Here is a 14467-nt window from a genome sequence, read left to right on the forward strand (position 1 = left end):
AAAGAGAGATCTCATAGACCTGAGCTTCTAGTCCTTCCACACTATCAAGTGATTTTGAAAAAATGTTTGGCTAAAGGTCCACCTTAAGTGGTTTTCAACATAGGATGTTTGTTTGGTTGGAGTGAAACAGGTTGGAATGGCCCCAGAAAAAATGGTTGACGGTTGTAGTTCGGAAGGCTGAAGTGGCCCCTGAAGAAATGGTTGACGGTTGTAGTTCATCAGGTTGGAGTGGCCCCAAAAGAAATGGTTGACAGTTGTAGTTCAGCGGGTTGGGCTAGCCCTGGAAAAAAGGTTGACGGTTCTGGTTCAGCAAGTTGAGGTGGCCCTGGAATAAATGGTTGAAGGTTGTGGTTCAGCAGTTTGGGGTGGCTCTAGAATAAGTGGTTGATGGTTGTAGTTCAGTGGGTTTGCATGGCCCTGGAATAAATGGTTGATGCTTGTGGTTCAGTGGGTTGGGATGGCCCTGGAATAAATGGTTGATGGTTGTGGTTCAGTGGGTTTGCATGGCCCTGGAATAAATGGTTGTGGTTCAGTGGGTTGGCATGGCCCTGGAATAAATGGTTGAAGGTTGTGGCTCAGCAGTTTGGGATGGCTCTAGAATAAGTGGTTGATAGTTGTAGTTCAGTGGGTTGGCATGGCCCTGGAATAAATGGTTGAAGGTTGTGGCTCAGCAGTTTGGGATGGCTTTAGAATAAGTGGTTGATGGTTGTAGTTCAGTGGGTTGGCATGGCCCTGGAATAAATGGTTGATTGTTGTGGTTCAGCTGGTTGGGATGGCCCTGGAATAAATGGTTGAAGGTTGTGGTTCAGCAGTTTGGGGTGACTCAAGAATAAGTGGTTGATGGTTGTAGTTCAGTGGGTTGGCATGGCCCTGGAATAAATGGTTGAAGGTTGTGGTTCAGCAGGTTGGGATGGCTCTAGAATAAGTAGTTGATGGTTGTAGTTCAGTGGGTTGGCATGGCCCTGGAATAAATGGTTGAAGGTTGTGGTTCAGCAGTTTGGGGTGACTCAAGAATAAGTGGTTCATGGTTGTAGTTCAGTGGGTTTGCATGGCCCTGGAATAAATGGTTGAAGGTTGTGGTTCAGCAGGTTGGGATGGCCCTGGAATAAATGGTTGAAGGTTGTGGTTCAGCAGGTTGGGATGGCTCTAGAATAAGTAGTTGATGGTTGTAGTTCAGTGGGTTGGCATGGCCCTGGAATAAATGGTTGAAGGTTGTGGTTCAGCAGTTTGGGGTGACTCAAGAATAAGTGGTTGATGGTTGTAGTTCAGTGGGTTGGCATGGCCCTGGAATAAATGGTTGATAGTTGTGGTTCAGCAGGTTGGGCTAGCCCTGGAAAAAAGGTTGACGGTTCTGGTTCAGCAAGTTGAGGTGGCCCTGGAATAAATGGTTTGAAGGTTGTGGTTCAGCAGTTTGGGGTGGCTCTAGAATACGTGGTTGATGGTTGTAGTTCAGTGGGTTGGCATGGCCCTGGAATAAATGGTTGAAGGTTGTGGTTCAGCAGTTTGGGGTGGCTCTAGAATAAGTGGTTGATTGTTGTAGTTCAGTGGGTTTGCATGGCCCTGGAAAAAATGGTTGATTGTTGTGGTTCAGTGGGTTGGCATGGCCCTGGAATAAATGGTTGATTGTTGTGGTTCAGCTGGTTGGGATGGCCCTGGAATAAATGGTTGAAGGTTGTGGTTCAGCAGTTTGGGATGGCTTTAGAATAAGTAGTTGATGGTTGTAGTTCAGTGGGTTGGCATTGCCCTGGAATAAATGGTTGAAGGTTGTGGTTCAGCAGTTTGGGATGGCTCTAGAATAAGTGGTTGATGGTTGTAGTTCAGTGGGTTGGCATTGCCCTGGAATAAATGGTTGAAGGTTGTGGCTCAGCAGTGTGGGATGGCTTTAGAATAAGTGATTGATTGTTGTAGTTCAGTAGGTTGGCATGGCCCTGTAATAAATGGTTGATGGTTGTGGTTCAGCAGGTTGGGCTAGCCCTGGAATAAATGGTTGACGGTTGTGGTTGAGCAAGTTGGGGTGGCCTCAGAAAAAATGTTAGGACTTCCCTGCCTATACAAAAGCATGTCCCTTTTATATAAATGTATCATGGATATATGTTGAGTGAACCTGAAGTACTGTTATTTTTATTTTTTTTATGTATTGTGATATTGGGGGATTGTTCAGCTCAGTGGTAGATGCGTTTTCATGTAGTGAGTCCACATCAGACAAACGTTTGTAGTTAAGGATATGGTAGCCCACTTTTTATTAAATGATAAAAAAGAAACAAAAGTCCACTCAGGAATCCCACGCAGGGGTTTAAACGTCATTTCCGACATAACTGGAAATACAAGCCCACTTGGCTACTCTTCAACAGCGCTGCTGCTATAGGTACTGGTCCCTCAAACCACCAGCTCTTCCTGGCCCACAGACTTGGATGCACAGAGGCTTCAAGCCCCCCAATGCACACAGCTTCTTCATCACACAGAGACACTTGCTAGCAACCACTGCTCCAACGCCACCTCTCTGCTCTTCACCAGCCCCTCATTATATGGGCTGTGTGCACTTGGGCACACACCCTGATGGCTATCCTCAAGACCCGGACACAGGGTTGGAGATCCTGTTCCACCCAAGTCTCTTAGGGATCTCCATACTACAGAGCCCCATCTGAAGATGGCAAAATCCGGAAAAAGCTGCCAGTGCAGATTTCACCTCTTCAGAATAACTGCTCTGTAGCCTTGCAGTCATCTGACATGCAAACTCAGGACCAGATTCTCAGCAGAGTTACGACGGTGTAACTCAGGAAACACCGTCGTATCTCTGTTTTTGGCCCCGGGTATCTATGCGAGTGATTCCTAGAATCATTTTCGCATAGATACGGCCAAGATCCGACAGCTGTAAGTCACTTACACCGTCGGATCTTAGATGTATTGCGACGCCGACCGCTAGGTGGCGTTTACGTTCAGCTCTCATTTGACTATGCAAATGAGCTTGATACGCCGATTCCCGAACGAATTTTCGTCACGTAGTCGTCGTGTACGTCGTTTCCGTAAGTGTAAGCTTATGCCAGTCCGCCGTATGCCAAGTTGTTCACGAATACGACTTTACATCAATGACGCTCACGTCGGCGTCATTGACGTTTTCCGTCGTGAGCTGGAGCATGCGCACTGGGCTATTTTTCCGCCCGGCGCATGCGCAGTTTGATCGTCGCGGGGGCGCGCTTAATTTGAATACAAGCCGCCCCCTTTGAATTACGCGGCCATACACCGGCCCATTTACACTACGCCGCCGCAAATTACGGAGCAAGTGCTTGGAGAGTACGGCACTTGCTCCAGTAAGTTGCGGTGGCGTAGTGTAAATGGCTTACACTACGCCAACGCCGATTCTATGCAAATCTGGCCCTCTGTTTCCACTTTAACTCCAGAGTGAAATAGAAACTAGCACGGGTATGCCATTTATAAAACTGCCGCAAATTCCCACCAGGTGTGACCTGTCATGTGACCTGTCATATGGGATGCAAGCTGTTGGCATATTTTTTTTATGTCGATTTTACAGAGCGTCCCAACTTTTTTGGAATTGTGGTTGTAAATAGAAGATCTCCGTATACAGCATGGTCCAATTTAGCATTTTTCAATTTGCATTTGATTTGTTGTATAAAATTTGCAGCCAACAATGGCTGCTGACTATGTTGACTTGTGGATGGGTGACTCAGGGTGACCGGTTCCATACCTCCCAACATTCTGAGATGGGAATGAGGGACACCTACTAACAAATATATGTAGGAATAGGACACGCCCCCTGCCACACCCCCTTAAAGGAGAATTAACCATAAAATAAGGTTAACCACTTAACGCCCGCCGCACGACTATTTACGGACGCAAAATGGCATGGACAGGCAGATGGGCGTATATATACGTCCTTGTCTTCTAGCGGGTGGGGGGTCCGATCGTGACCCCCCCCGCTGCGTGTGGTGGGCGGATTCCCGCGGGGAGCGATCCGGGACGACGGCGCGGCTATTCGTTTATAGCCGCTCCGTCGCGATCGCTCCCCGGAGCTGAAGAACGGGGAGAGCCATGTGTAAACACGGCTTCCCCGTGCTTCACTGTGGCGGCGCATCGATCGTGTCATCCCCTTTATAGGGGAGAGACAATCGATGACATCAGACCTACAGCCACACCCCCCTACTGTTGTAAACACACACTAGGTGAAGCCTAACACGTTCAGGTTAACTCCCAAACTGCAACTGTCATTTTCACAATAAACAATGCAATTTAAATGCATTTTTTGCTGTGAAAATGACAATGGTCCCAAAAATGTGTCAAAATTGTCCTAAGTGTCCGCCATAATGTCGCAGTCAAGAAAAAAATTGCTGATCGCCGCCATTAGTAGTAAAAAAAAAAAAAATTAATAAAAATGCAATAAAAATATCCCCTATTTTGTAAACGCTATAAATTTTGCGCAAACCAATCAATAAACACTTATTGCGATTTTTTTTAACGAAAATAGGTAAAAGAATACGTATCGGCCTAAACTGAGGAAAAAATAACATTTATATATGTTTTTGGGGGATATTTATTACAACAAAAAGTAAAAAATATTGCATTTTTTTCAAAATTGTCGCTCTATTTTTGTTTATAGCGCAAAAAAAAAAAAAACGCAGAGGTGATCAAATACCACCAAAAGAAAGCTCTATTTGTGGGGAAAAAAGGACGCCAATTTTGTTGAGCAGCCACGTCGCACGACCGCGCAATTGTCTGTTAAAGCGACGCAGTGCCGAATCGCAAAACCTGGCCTGGGCATTTAGCTGCCTAAAGGTCCGGGGCTTAAAGCGGTGGTTCACCCTTATTGACAACTTTCCATCACTAAATTAGGCATAGTAGCGCGAGCTACAGTATGCCTGTATTTATTTTTTTAGCCTGGTACTCACTGTGCAATCCTAGCGAGACGATTCCGACTCCCCGCGGGGAATGGGCGTTCCTATCCAGAGGGAGCATGATTGACGGCCGGCTATGGCACGTCACGCTCCCCGAAGATAGCCGGAGTAGGTCTCGGCTCTTCACGGCGCCTGCGCACAGACTATGCGCAGGCGCAGTGAAGCGCCAAGTCCTATTTCGGCTATTTCCGGAGAAGCGTGACGCGCCATAGCCGGCCGTCAATCATGCTGCCTCTGGATAGGAACGCCCATTCCCCGCGGGGAGTCGGAATCTTCTATATAGGATTGCACAGTGAGTACCGGGCTAAAAAAATAAATACAGGCATACTGTAGCTCGCGCTACTATGCCTAATTTAATGATAGAAAAAAAAAATGTTTTATTAGGGTGAACCACCGCTTTAAGTGGTTAATTAAATGCACAAGAACTTTTTTTTTTTACCACTACTATTCCTTTATATTGGCTTTTAAAATGTACAAATGCAGCAATTTAGAAATGGGATGAAAGGTTTAGCGCTGGGAAACACTTTTTGAAAGATAAAAAGTACCTTTTTAAATACATCTGTATGGATCAGACCAAAATTAGGGACAATGGGGGGGAAAGAGGGACAGAGGGACATTGCTCCAAATCAGGGACAGTCCCTCGAAATCAGGGACAGTTGCGACCCTTGCGACGTATGTGTAGATGCAGCCTTATCGCATTGTGCCAAACAGCCCTAAATTAAATGAGCTCTTAATAACATTGTATAATCTTTTTAATTTCATGTGCAAGACTCCTCCTATTTCCAACCTCAGCTCGTTATATTTGAATATACTTGCCAGTAATTGTAACTGAAGTGCCAACATAAAAGACATGACATTTTTTGGTGTTCCGGATTTAGAGGACAGGAGTGATGAGCCCGTCATGTCTTGTTGTATGTGACATTGCTCAGCATCTATATTCATAAGCTCCCGGTTTGCAGCGTCGGTGTTGTCTGTCCACCGCTTGGCTGTTTTCATCTGCATCAGGCAGCTGTGGGAAGATGGAATCACGGACCACGACGGTCTCCTCTCCTGTTTTAATTATCGCTGGCATTTAGGTGTCGGGACGCATGCTGTGTCCGTGTGATGGGGCGGTCTCTCTCCCCTCGGATGCCTGCACCGTTCTGTCCAGAGCACCATTGATTTTCATTGCTCTCGTTAGAGATGGGATCAATAGACGGCTCGCTTGTAATCTGCCTCCGAGCTCTGTCAGGACGAGCAGGTCTCGGCGTTGTGTAGGCCTCACGATGGAGATGGCGGGGATGGAGCCGTGGGGAGATGTAGACAGGGCCTGAGCAGCGATGGAAATCTAGCGAGAGAGAGAGGGGCGTGCAACAATAAGATGGATAAAAAGAAGATGGAGAGGAAATTATGGAAGAGGTAAGGTACGAGCTGCATTGCTTAACCTCTGCAGTGCTGGAGGCTTGGGAGAAGCAGCCATTGCATTATTCCTATACAGAGGCACACAGATATCAGAATACTGATGCATGCAGATTGCTGTAATCTTGCTTTATAAAAATCAGAAATATATGGCTATGCAAGATATTGGAGTAGTAGATTTTTATTTAAATTTTTTTTAAAGCCGAAAAAACACAATAATGAGCAGTTGATGGAAACCAATCAGAAGTCGTCTTTCAAGCGTATGATGCTTTACGTCAATTGATGGCTAGTCGCCATAGGATACTACTGATTGTGGCTGTTTGTAATATGTCTTCGAAGGTTGGCAAGGCTTGTTTGTGCAAGGAGAACTGTATTTAGTGGTATTGTTTTCAATTTGGGATTGCTGACATAGCAAATTAATGATCTTGAAGCTTATGTTCGACTTAAGTAGTCACTCTCCTATAAAGGTGTGTGCTAATTCAGGTCAGAAAGCATGCCAATGCCTGCGAACCTGATGGCGCAAAGCAAGATTCCTGCTGTTTCTAAGTGCTCCCGTCTCTTGGGGTTAGTGAGGTTGTTATGGTCGGCTTCCTAAGAAAAATCTGCAGACTGCTACACCTTGCTGCATGCTTTCAGGATTGTGTTCTGGGTATCAATCCATCCATCCATCAGTCCATCCATATTCTTTAGCTAGTAATTTTTTTTTTCTGAATGCTTCATATTATTCACTCACTTGATTAAATTGTTTTACAGTATTTGATTTTGTTGATTGGCTCATTTGGCATTTTTATTTGGTAGTTTCTTTTTGTTGTATCTTCATTCCCTTTCTTTACTTTCTCTCCCATTTCCTTTCCTTGTCTTTCCTTTTATTTCCTCTCCTTTAATTCTTCTTTCGTTTGCTTTTCTTCTCCTTTTCTTTCTTTTCTTCTTTCCGTCCCTTTCCTTTCCTTTCCCTTTCTTCCTCATTCCTTTCCCTTTCTTCCTCATTCCTTTCCCTTTCTTCCTCATTCCTTTATTTTTTCCCTTTCCTTCTTTTTTTTCCCCTGCCTTCTTCTTTTCTATTTTCTTTTCCTTCTATTGACTTTTTTTTCTTTTCCTTTCCTTTCCTTTGCTTTCCTCTCTTTTTCTGCTTCTTTTTTCCTTTCCGCCTTCTTTTATTTCCTTTCCTTTGCTTCTTCTTTCCTTTCCTCTTCTTTGCTTCTTACTTTTCTTTTTTCCTTTCCTTCTCCTTTGCTTTCTATTTTTTTTCTTTTAATTAAAATTTTCTTCTTCTTTCCGTCCCTTTCCCTTCCCTTTCATTTCCCTTGCTTTCCTTTCCTTTCATTTCCTTCTTCTTTTTTTCCTCTCCTTTGCTTCTCCTTTTTCTTTCTTTTCTTTTCCTTTCTTTCTTCTTTCCATCCCTTTCGCTTTCCTTTTCTTTCTCATTCCTTTCCATTCCTTTCTTTTTTCCTTTCCTTCTTTTTACTTTTTCTTTCATTTCCTGCTTCTTTTTCCCATTCTGCTTTTTTCCTTTCCTCATTTTCTTTCCTCTCCTTTGCTGCTTTTCCTCTTCTTTGTTGCTTCTTTTTCTTCTTTCCTTTCCTTTCCTTTCTTTTCTATTCTTTTCTTTTAATTTATTTTTCTTCTTCTTTCCGTCCCCTTTCCTTTCCTTTTTCATGCCTTTCCTTTCTTTTTTTCTTTACTTCTTATTTTCTTTTCCCCCTCCCCTGCCTCCTTCTTTTCTTTTCCCTTTTCTTTATTTCCCTTTCCTTTGCTTTCCGTTCCTGCTTCCCTTTTCCTTTCCTTTCCTTCTTTTCTTTTTTCCTTTCCTTCTTTTCTTTTTTCCTTTCTTCCCTTTTCTTCTTTTTTTCTTACTTTCCATCCCCTTCTTTATCTGTTCCTTATCCTTACCTTCCACATCCTTTCTTCTTCTTCTTTTTCTTTTCCTTCCTTTCCCTCTCTTCTTTAATCCTTTCCTGTTTTGTTCCTTCCCTTTTCTTTCCTTCTCTCCCTTTCTTGGCTCTTCTTTTCCCTCCTTTTCTTTACATTTTTGTCCTTTTCATATTCCTTTCCACCCTCTTCCTAACTTTTCTTATGCTTCTAGTCCTCTCATCTCCTCTTTGACTTTCTTCCCCCCTCAGTTTTCCTGCAGCCGCTTGACACGGGACCCAGAAGCCAGTGGCAATCATTTTAGTAGTGGTGCCTACTACATTGATTTCTGGCTTCCACAGGGATCCTACAGGTATGGCACATACTTACATTGGTCTAAGCTAGGTCAGCGTAACTATGAAAAAATATCCACACCTAAACTTCGGCTTTAAGGATGAATTACTCTGAATGAATGGCATCTCTGATGTTCACACTAGTTGTATTCAGAAAAAAATTATAATAGCATTAGGCAGCTATCTGTTAGTCGTATGCAATATAATTTTCCACTGTGCCAGTTTTCATAATCTACATCTGAAATTGCTGCTTTATGCTGGGGGACAGCAATGGGTGAAAGCTGTCAGGAAACATCCGACTGGTACCGGCTGAGATATAGTGACTTTTATTTCATTGTTGCTGCATTGAACTATAAAGTTGTATTTACATTTGAGCTGACCGCATTTCATAATTTTTACAGATTTTATTTGGCATTTGTGCAGGCATTTTTTATTTTTATTTTGCTGGGGTTTTTACTTGCCTGGTTCTTATTTTTAGCTAATGGAAAGCTAGTTACTTGGGAGGAAAAAATGCACAATATTTGTATTTATGCAAGGTTTCTAAAAGTTTTTGGGCTTTTTCTTTTGAAGTCTACAGAGGCCCAAAACTTCTGAAGTTTGTAGCTAAAAGAAGCTCTTGTATTTTTTTTTAGAGCTAAAAAGCTTCAAGCAACACTATGCTCAAGTATGAACATGCACAGTTTAAAACCATGAGACTTTTTATGTTGAGCGTTATGGAGAGTTGCGCTACAAAATGCTCAAATGTGACTGGGGCCCCAGACTTGTGCTGTTCATATTTTTTGTCTTCCTCTTCAAGGACCTTAATTTATTTCCCAAAGTGTCTTCTCCAACCAGTGGATGATCAACTCTTATAACACTCATTTGTTACAATCTCCCACTTTGCCATTTATGACTTCTTACGTGCTACGTTTTCACCCTAATGCCGTGTACACACAAATGGATTTTCCGCCGGAAAAAAGTTGGAAAGTCGGAATTCCGCTCAAGCTTGGCTTGCATGCACACGGTCACACAAAAGTTCTCTGAACTTTCGAAAGTTTAGAACGCTGTGACAAACAACACTACAACAAGGCAAGAAAAAGAAGTTAAATTCCGAGCATGCGTCGAATTGTTTCCGTGCATACTTCTTTTTTTGCACATCGAAAAAGCATACAGACGATCGGATTTCCCGATAGGAATTTTTTCCGTTGGGAAAATGAAGAACCTGCTATCAATCTTTTACTGGCGGGAATTCCCACAGAAAAAGTCAGATGGAGCATACACATGGTCGGAATTCTCACCTGACTTTCTCTGGCGGGAATTCTGACCGTGTTTATGGGGCTTAAGGCTTTCGTTTCTCATGGTGGTCCAATAGTATGGAGATCACACCTCTTTGGTAAATTGGCAATATTCATTAGTTACCTGCTATCTCCTTGAAAATCCAAGCTCTTGAACAGTTAATCAGATAAATCTGCCTGGTCTCCGGCAACACTGGATTCCCACAGTCCCCACAAAGTGAATGTTTGAAGTTAATATGAGGGAAAAATTATCTGATAATAGTACCAAAAATACTGTAGCCCTACATTTGCAAATATGTGTGAAAGCCACACTGTCTCACCAAAGCTCCTTTGCCAAGTGCGGTCCAAACTTTTATATTTTGAGTCTCCGAGTTAGAGCGTATATAGCAGTGGATAAAAGGGCAGGCAGTACTGAAGGGAGCCCATTCCTTCTTAACCACTTAAGGACCAGAAGATTTTACCCCCTTCCTGATTTGGCCATTTTTTGCGATACGGCACTGTGTTACTTTAACTGACAATTGTGCGGTCGTGCAAGGCTGTACCCAAATAAAATGTCCTTTTTTCCCCCACAATTACAACTTTCTTTTTGATCACCTCTGCGTTTATTATTTGCGCTATAAACAAAAACAGAGCAACAATTTTGAGAAAAAAAAAATATATTTTTTTACTTTCTGCTATAAAACACATCCAATAAAAAAAATGTAAAAGAACAAATTTCTTCATCAATTTAAGGCAATATATACATATTTTTGGTAAATAAATATCACAATAACTGTATATTGATTGGTATAGCATCTACAAACTGTGGGATATTTTTATGGATTTTTGTATTTATTTTCTTTATACTAGTAATGGCGGCGATCAGCGGATTTGAGCGGGACTGAGACATTGCGGCGGACAAATCGGACACTAAGACCCCTTTCATACTAAGGCAGTTTTAAGGTGTTTGGAACGGGTTGGGAGCGCTGTATTTAAGGCTCCCAAAATGCCCCTGCCCATTGCACTGAATGGGCAGCGCTTACAAAGAGCATTGAAAGCGCCTTAAAACTGGACTTTTTACCTTGTTTTTTCTTAAGGTAAGCCCCGCCAGAGGCCAAAAAGTGCTGCTAAAGCACAGCTCAAACACTGCAGAAACGAGCGTTGCTTTAGCGCTAATGTCTCGGCGCTGCAGTGTGAAAGGGGTCTTAGTGGCACTTTTTTGGGAACCAGTGACATCATTACAGTGACCAGTGCTAAAAATATGCGCTGTTACTGTACTAATGACACTGGCAAGGAAGAGGTTAACACCAGGGGCGATCAAGGGGTTAAGTGTGTTCCCTCAGAGTGTTTTCTAACTGTGTGCAGTGTTTCTCAATTCCAGTCCTCAAGGCGCAAAAAACAGGTCATGTTTTCAGGCTTTCCATTATTTTGCACAGGTGATTTGATCAGTTTCACTGCCTTAGTAAATACCACAGCCGTTTCATCTGAGAGAAATCCTGAAAACATGACCTGTTGGTGCACCTTGAGGACTGGAATTGAGAAACACTGGTGTGGGGGATAGAATGACTGGGACAACACAGAGATTCGTGTTCCTGCTTAGCAGGTATCGCCCCGCCGAACCCCCGTTTTACTTACCTGACCCCTCAAAAGTCCCGCGTGCGTCCACGTGATCCTCTTCGGTTCCCAGCCTGGCCGTTGATTGGCTAGGCTGGACAGATTGATAGCAGCGCAGCCATTGGCTGGCGCTGCTGTCAATCACAGCGGATGACGCGGCGCGCCGAGGGGCGGGGCCGAGTGATACAGTCGGCGGCTATGCCCGCCGCTGTATCAAGGGAGCGCGCTCACAAAAGCTTTCCACCATGCAAGCTCGCTCGTATGAAGGTGGAAAGCTTTTGCGAGGAGGAGCCGAGACAGCCGCCGAGAGACCCCAGAAGACAGGGTTCGGGGACACTCTGTGCAAAACGAGCTGCACAGTGGAGGTAAGTATAACATGTTTGTTATTTAAAAAAAAAAAAAAAAGTTTGCCTTTAGTGCTCCTTTAAGCTTTGACAAAAATGCAGAGCTGCACTAGGTTTTCGACTCTCCAGTTTTAGTAAATCGACTCCATTTTTTCCCCCCATGGATCTCAGCAGCATACTTGCACACTGCATAACAAATCATAATGCATGCGGATGGCAACTTTTTTTTTTTTTTGATGGGAGAGACAAGCCCAATCGCCACCTCCAGGAAGCTATGCTCAGACCATGGTGGCAGCGCCAGAAGGTGAAACTCCCTGGTCATGGGTGATAGACTCGCCTCTTGTTTCTGCCTACTACCATTAACGATACCGTTATCATTATAATGTAATAATTACCGTACTTTATTTTGCAGTGCCAGGGCAGAGGTGAAACTTGGTCGCTCAGAAAGCCTGAAGGGCCGTGAGGAACTGAAGAAATCCCGCAAAGCTGACAATGTTCCCCGCTCCCGAAGTGATGTGGACATGGATGCTGCCGCAGAGGCCACCCGATTACATCAGTCGGCATCGTCCTCAGCTTCCAGTCTCTCCACAAGGTCAGTGTTGCCTCTTTTGGCTTTTAGAGTATTTTACACACCTACCCATCGTATGTAAAAAATCACAGTATATGCTAAAGCTCTTATCAATTTATTACAACAAATGTTTGTGGACACCAGACCATCACAGCTATACAAGTGTGTTTGACATCCCATTCCAAAACCATGGGCATTACGGGAATATGGAGATGACCACCCCTTTGTTGCTATAACTGCCTCCACTCTTCCGAGAAAGCTTTCCACAAATATTTGGAATGTCTGAGAATTTGTACCTTTTCAGCCAAAAAGTATTTTATAGGTCTGGTACTAGGGGCCTGGCTTGCAATTGGCATTCCCATTCATCTCAAAGGTGTTCAGTAGGGTTGAGGTCTGGACTTGTGGAGACCACCTGATTCCTTCACACCAAACTTCTCAAACCATGTACTTACAGAGCTGTCTTTGTGCACAAGGGCACAGACATGCTGGAACAGGAAAAGGTCTTCCCCAAAGGCATTGGAAATGGACAAATGTTTAAAATGTGTTTGTATGGGCCTGTCAACAGGCTTTTGTTCGCTTTTGTTTGCCTTCCCCTAAAAGTATGGAAATGCAAAACCCAAATGAAGTAGGCCAAATGCACCAGGTAATTGTTTTGAATGATCTCAGAACTCTCTTACTGATGCCACCGACACAAGCCCAAAGCACTTCTACACAGGCCCTCTTCAGTAGCATTACCAGTACCCCTTGTCTAAAGTCAAGAATTTAGAGGGATGTCCACATTTTTTGGCCATAGCATGTAGATGAATTATTTAAATTTGAGGTACAGTTCTACACATGACATCAGGGTGAGTTACAATCAATGAAACCAATAAATATGGAACAAGGGTGGAGCCTTTGCAACAGCCATTCAGGTTTAACCTTTTAAAGTTAAAAGACCTTAACCACTTGGCGTCCGTGCTATAGCCGAATGACGGCTACAGCGCGGACCTGAATTTCGGGTAGGCCGTCAATAGACATCCTCCGCTTTGTACGCTCCCCGCGTGCCCCCTGCAGGGCGTGCGCTGTGATCACTCAGTCACTGAGACCCTGGTGATCACAGATCCGAGTAAGAGGCTGGTCCCGGCCCCTTATCATGTGATCAGCTGTCAGCCAATGACAGCTGATCACGTGATGTAAACAAAAGCTGACAGCGTGAGGAGAGAAAAAAAAGCAGATCCCCGGCTTTTGTGTAAGAGACATTGGTCCCGAGTGGAAGAGGCACATCCGCCTCATCAGTGCCCACCAGTACCGCCTGCCAGTGACCACCAGTGCAAAACAGTGCCACCTATCAATGCCTACGAGTGTTACTTATCAATGCCTGACAGTGGTGCCAATCAGTGCCGCCTATCAGTTTCACCTACCAGTGCTGATCAGTGCCCATCACTGCCAGCTACCAGTGCCACCTCTCAGTGCCCACCAGTGGCACCTTATTGGTGCCCACCAGTGCCGCCTTATCGGTGCGCATCAGTGTAGCCTATCAAGTTCCATCAGTGCAGCCTCATCAGCGTACATCAATGAAGGAGAAAAATTACCCGTTTGCTAAATTTTATAACAAAATACAAAACTTTTTGTATTTTTTTTTTAATTGGTCTTTTTAAATTTTTTTAACAAAAAATAAAAACCGCAGAGGTGATTAAATACCACCAAAAGAAAATTCTATTTGTGGGGAAAAAATTATGAAAATTTCATTTGGATACATTGTTGTACGACCGCGCAATTGTCATTCAAAGAGTGAGAGCGCTGAAAATTGGTCTGGGCAGGAGGGGGGTTTAAGTGCCCAGTTAAGCAAATAGTTAAAATAAAAAATGTTGCTTTATTTGAATCAAGTTGAACACATATCAGCATTATCCATTCCCATTATTGTTGTGACCAAAAAGAAGCCTTTACTTACCATGAATAAAAAATAAAATGGCCAAACTTCTCCTTAATCCTGGGCAAAGGGTCACATGATTTTTGGCTACTAGTACTGGCGTAGGCGTTTCCTGCCACTATGGCTGCAGAACAGTCTGTTGTTTTTAATCGATTTTTTTAAATTCTATTACAAATCACAGCTGCCTTTTACCAGTGTGGTCCTCATGCACACAGGTCAATAGGCTAGCCAGGATTTGGTATTTTCCAGATGGGAGGTCAGCAAAGGCAACCT

General features: G+C 43.7%; 1 protein-coding gene across 5 annotated transcripts in view; it reads left to right on the forward strand.

Annotated features, from left to right (window-relative positions):
- ARHGEF11 (Rho guanine nucleotide exchange factor 11) overlaps window positions 1-14467 on the forward strand; it is a 302232-nt gene that overhangs the window by 218859 nt on the left and 68906 nt on the right. For all 5 annotated transcript variants that reach the window (XM_040332151.1, XM_040332146.1, XM_040332148.1 and 2 more), the window contains one exon: window positions 12130-12309. In XM_040332151.1, coding sequence (XP_040188085.1) covers window positions 12130-12309 — 180 coding nt within the window. The remainder of the gene's footprint in view (window positions 1-12129; window positions 12310-14467) is intronic.

The sequence above is a fragment of the Rana temporaria genome, chromosome 13 (genome assembly GCF_905171775.1).
Source record: "Rana temporaria chromosome 13, aRanTem1.1, whole genome shotgun sequence".
NCBI classification, from domain to species: Eukaryota; Metazoa; Chordata; class Amphibia; order Anura; family Ranidae; genus Rana; species Rana temporaria.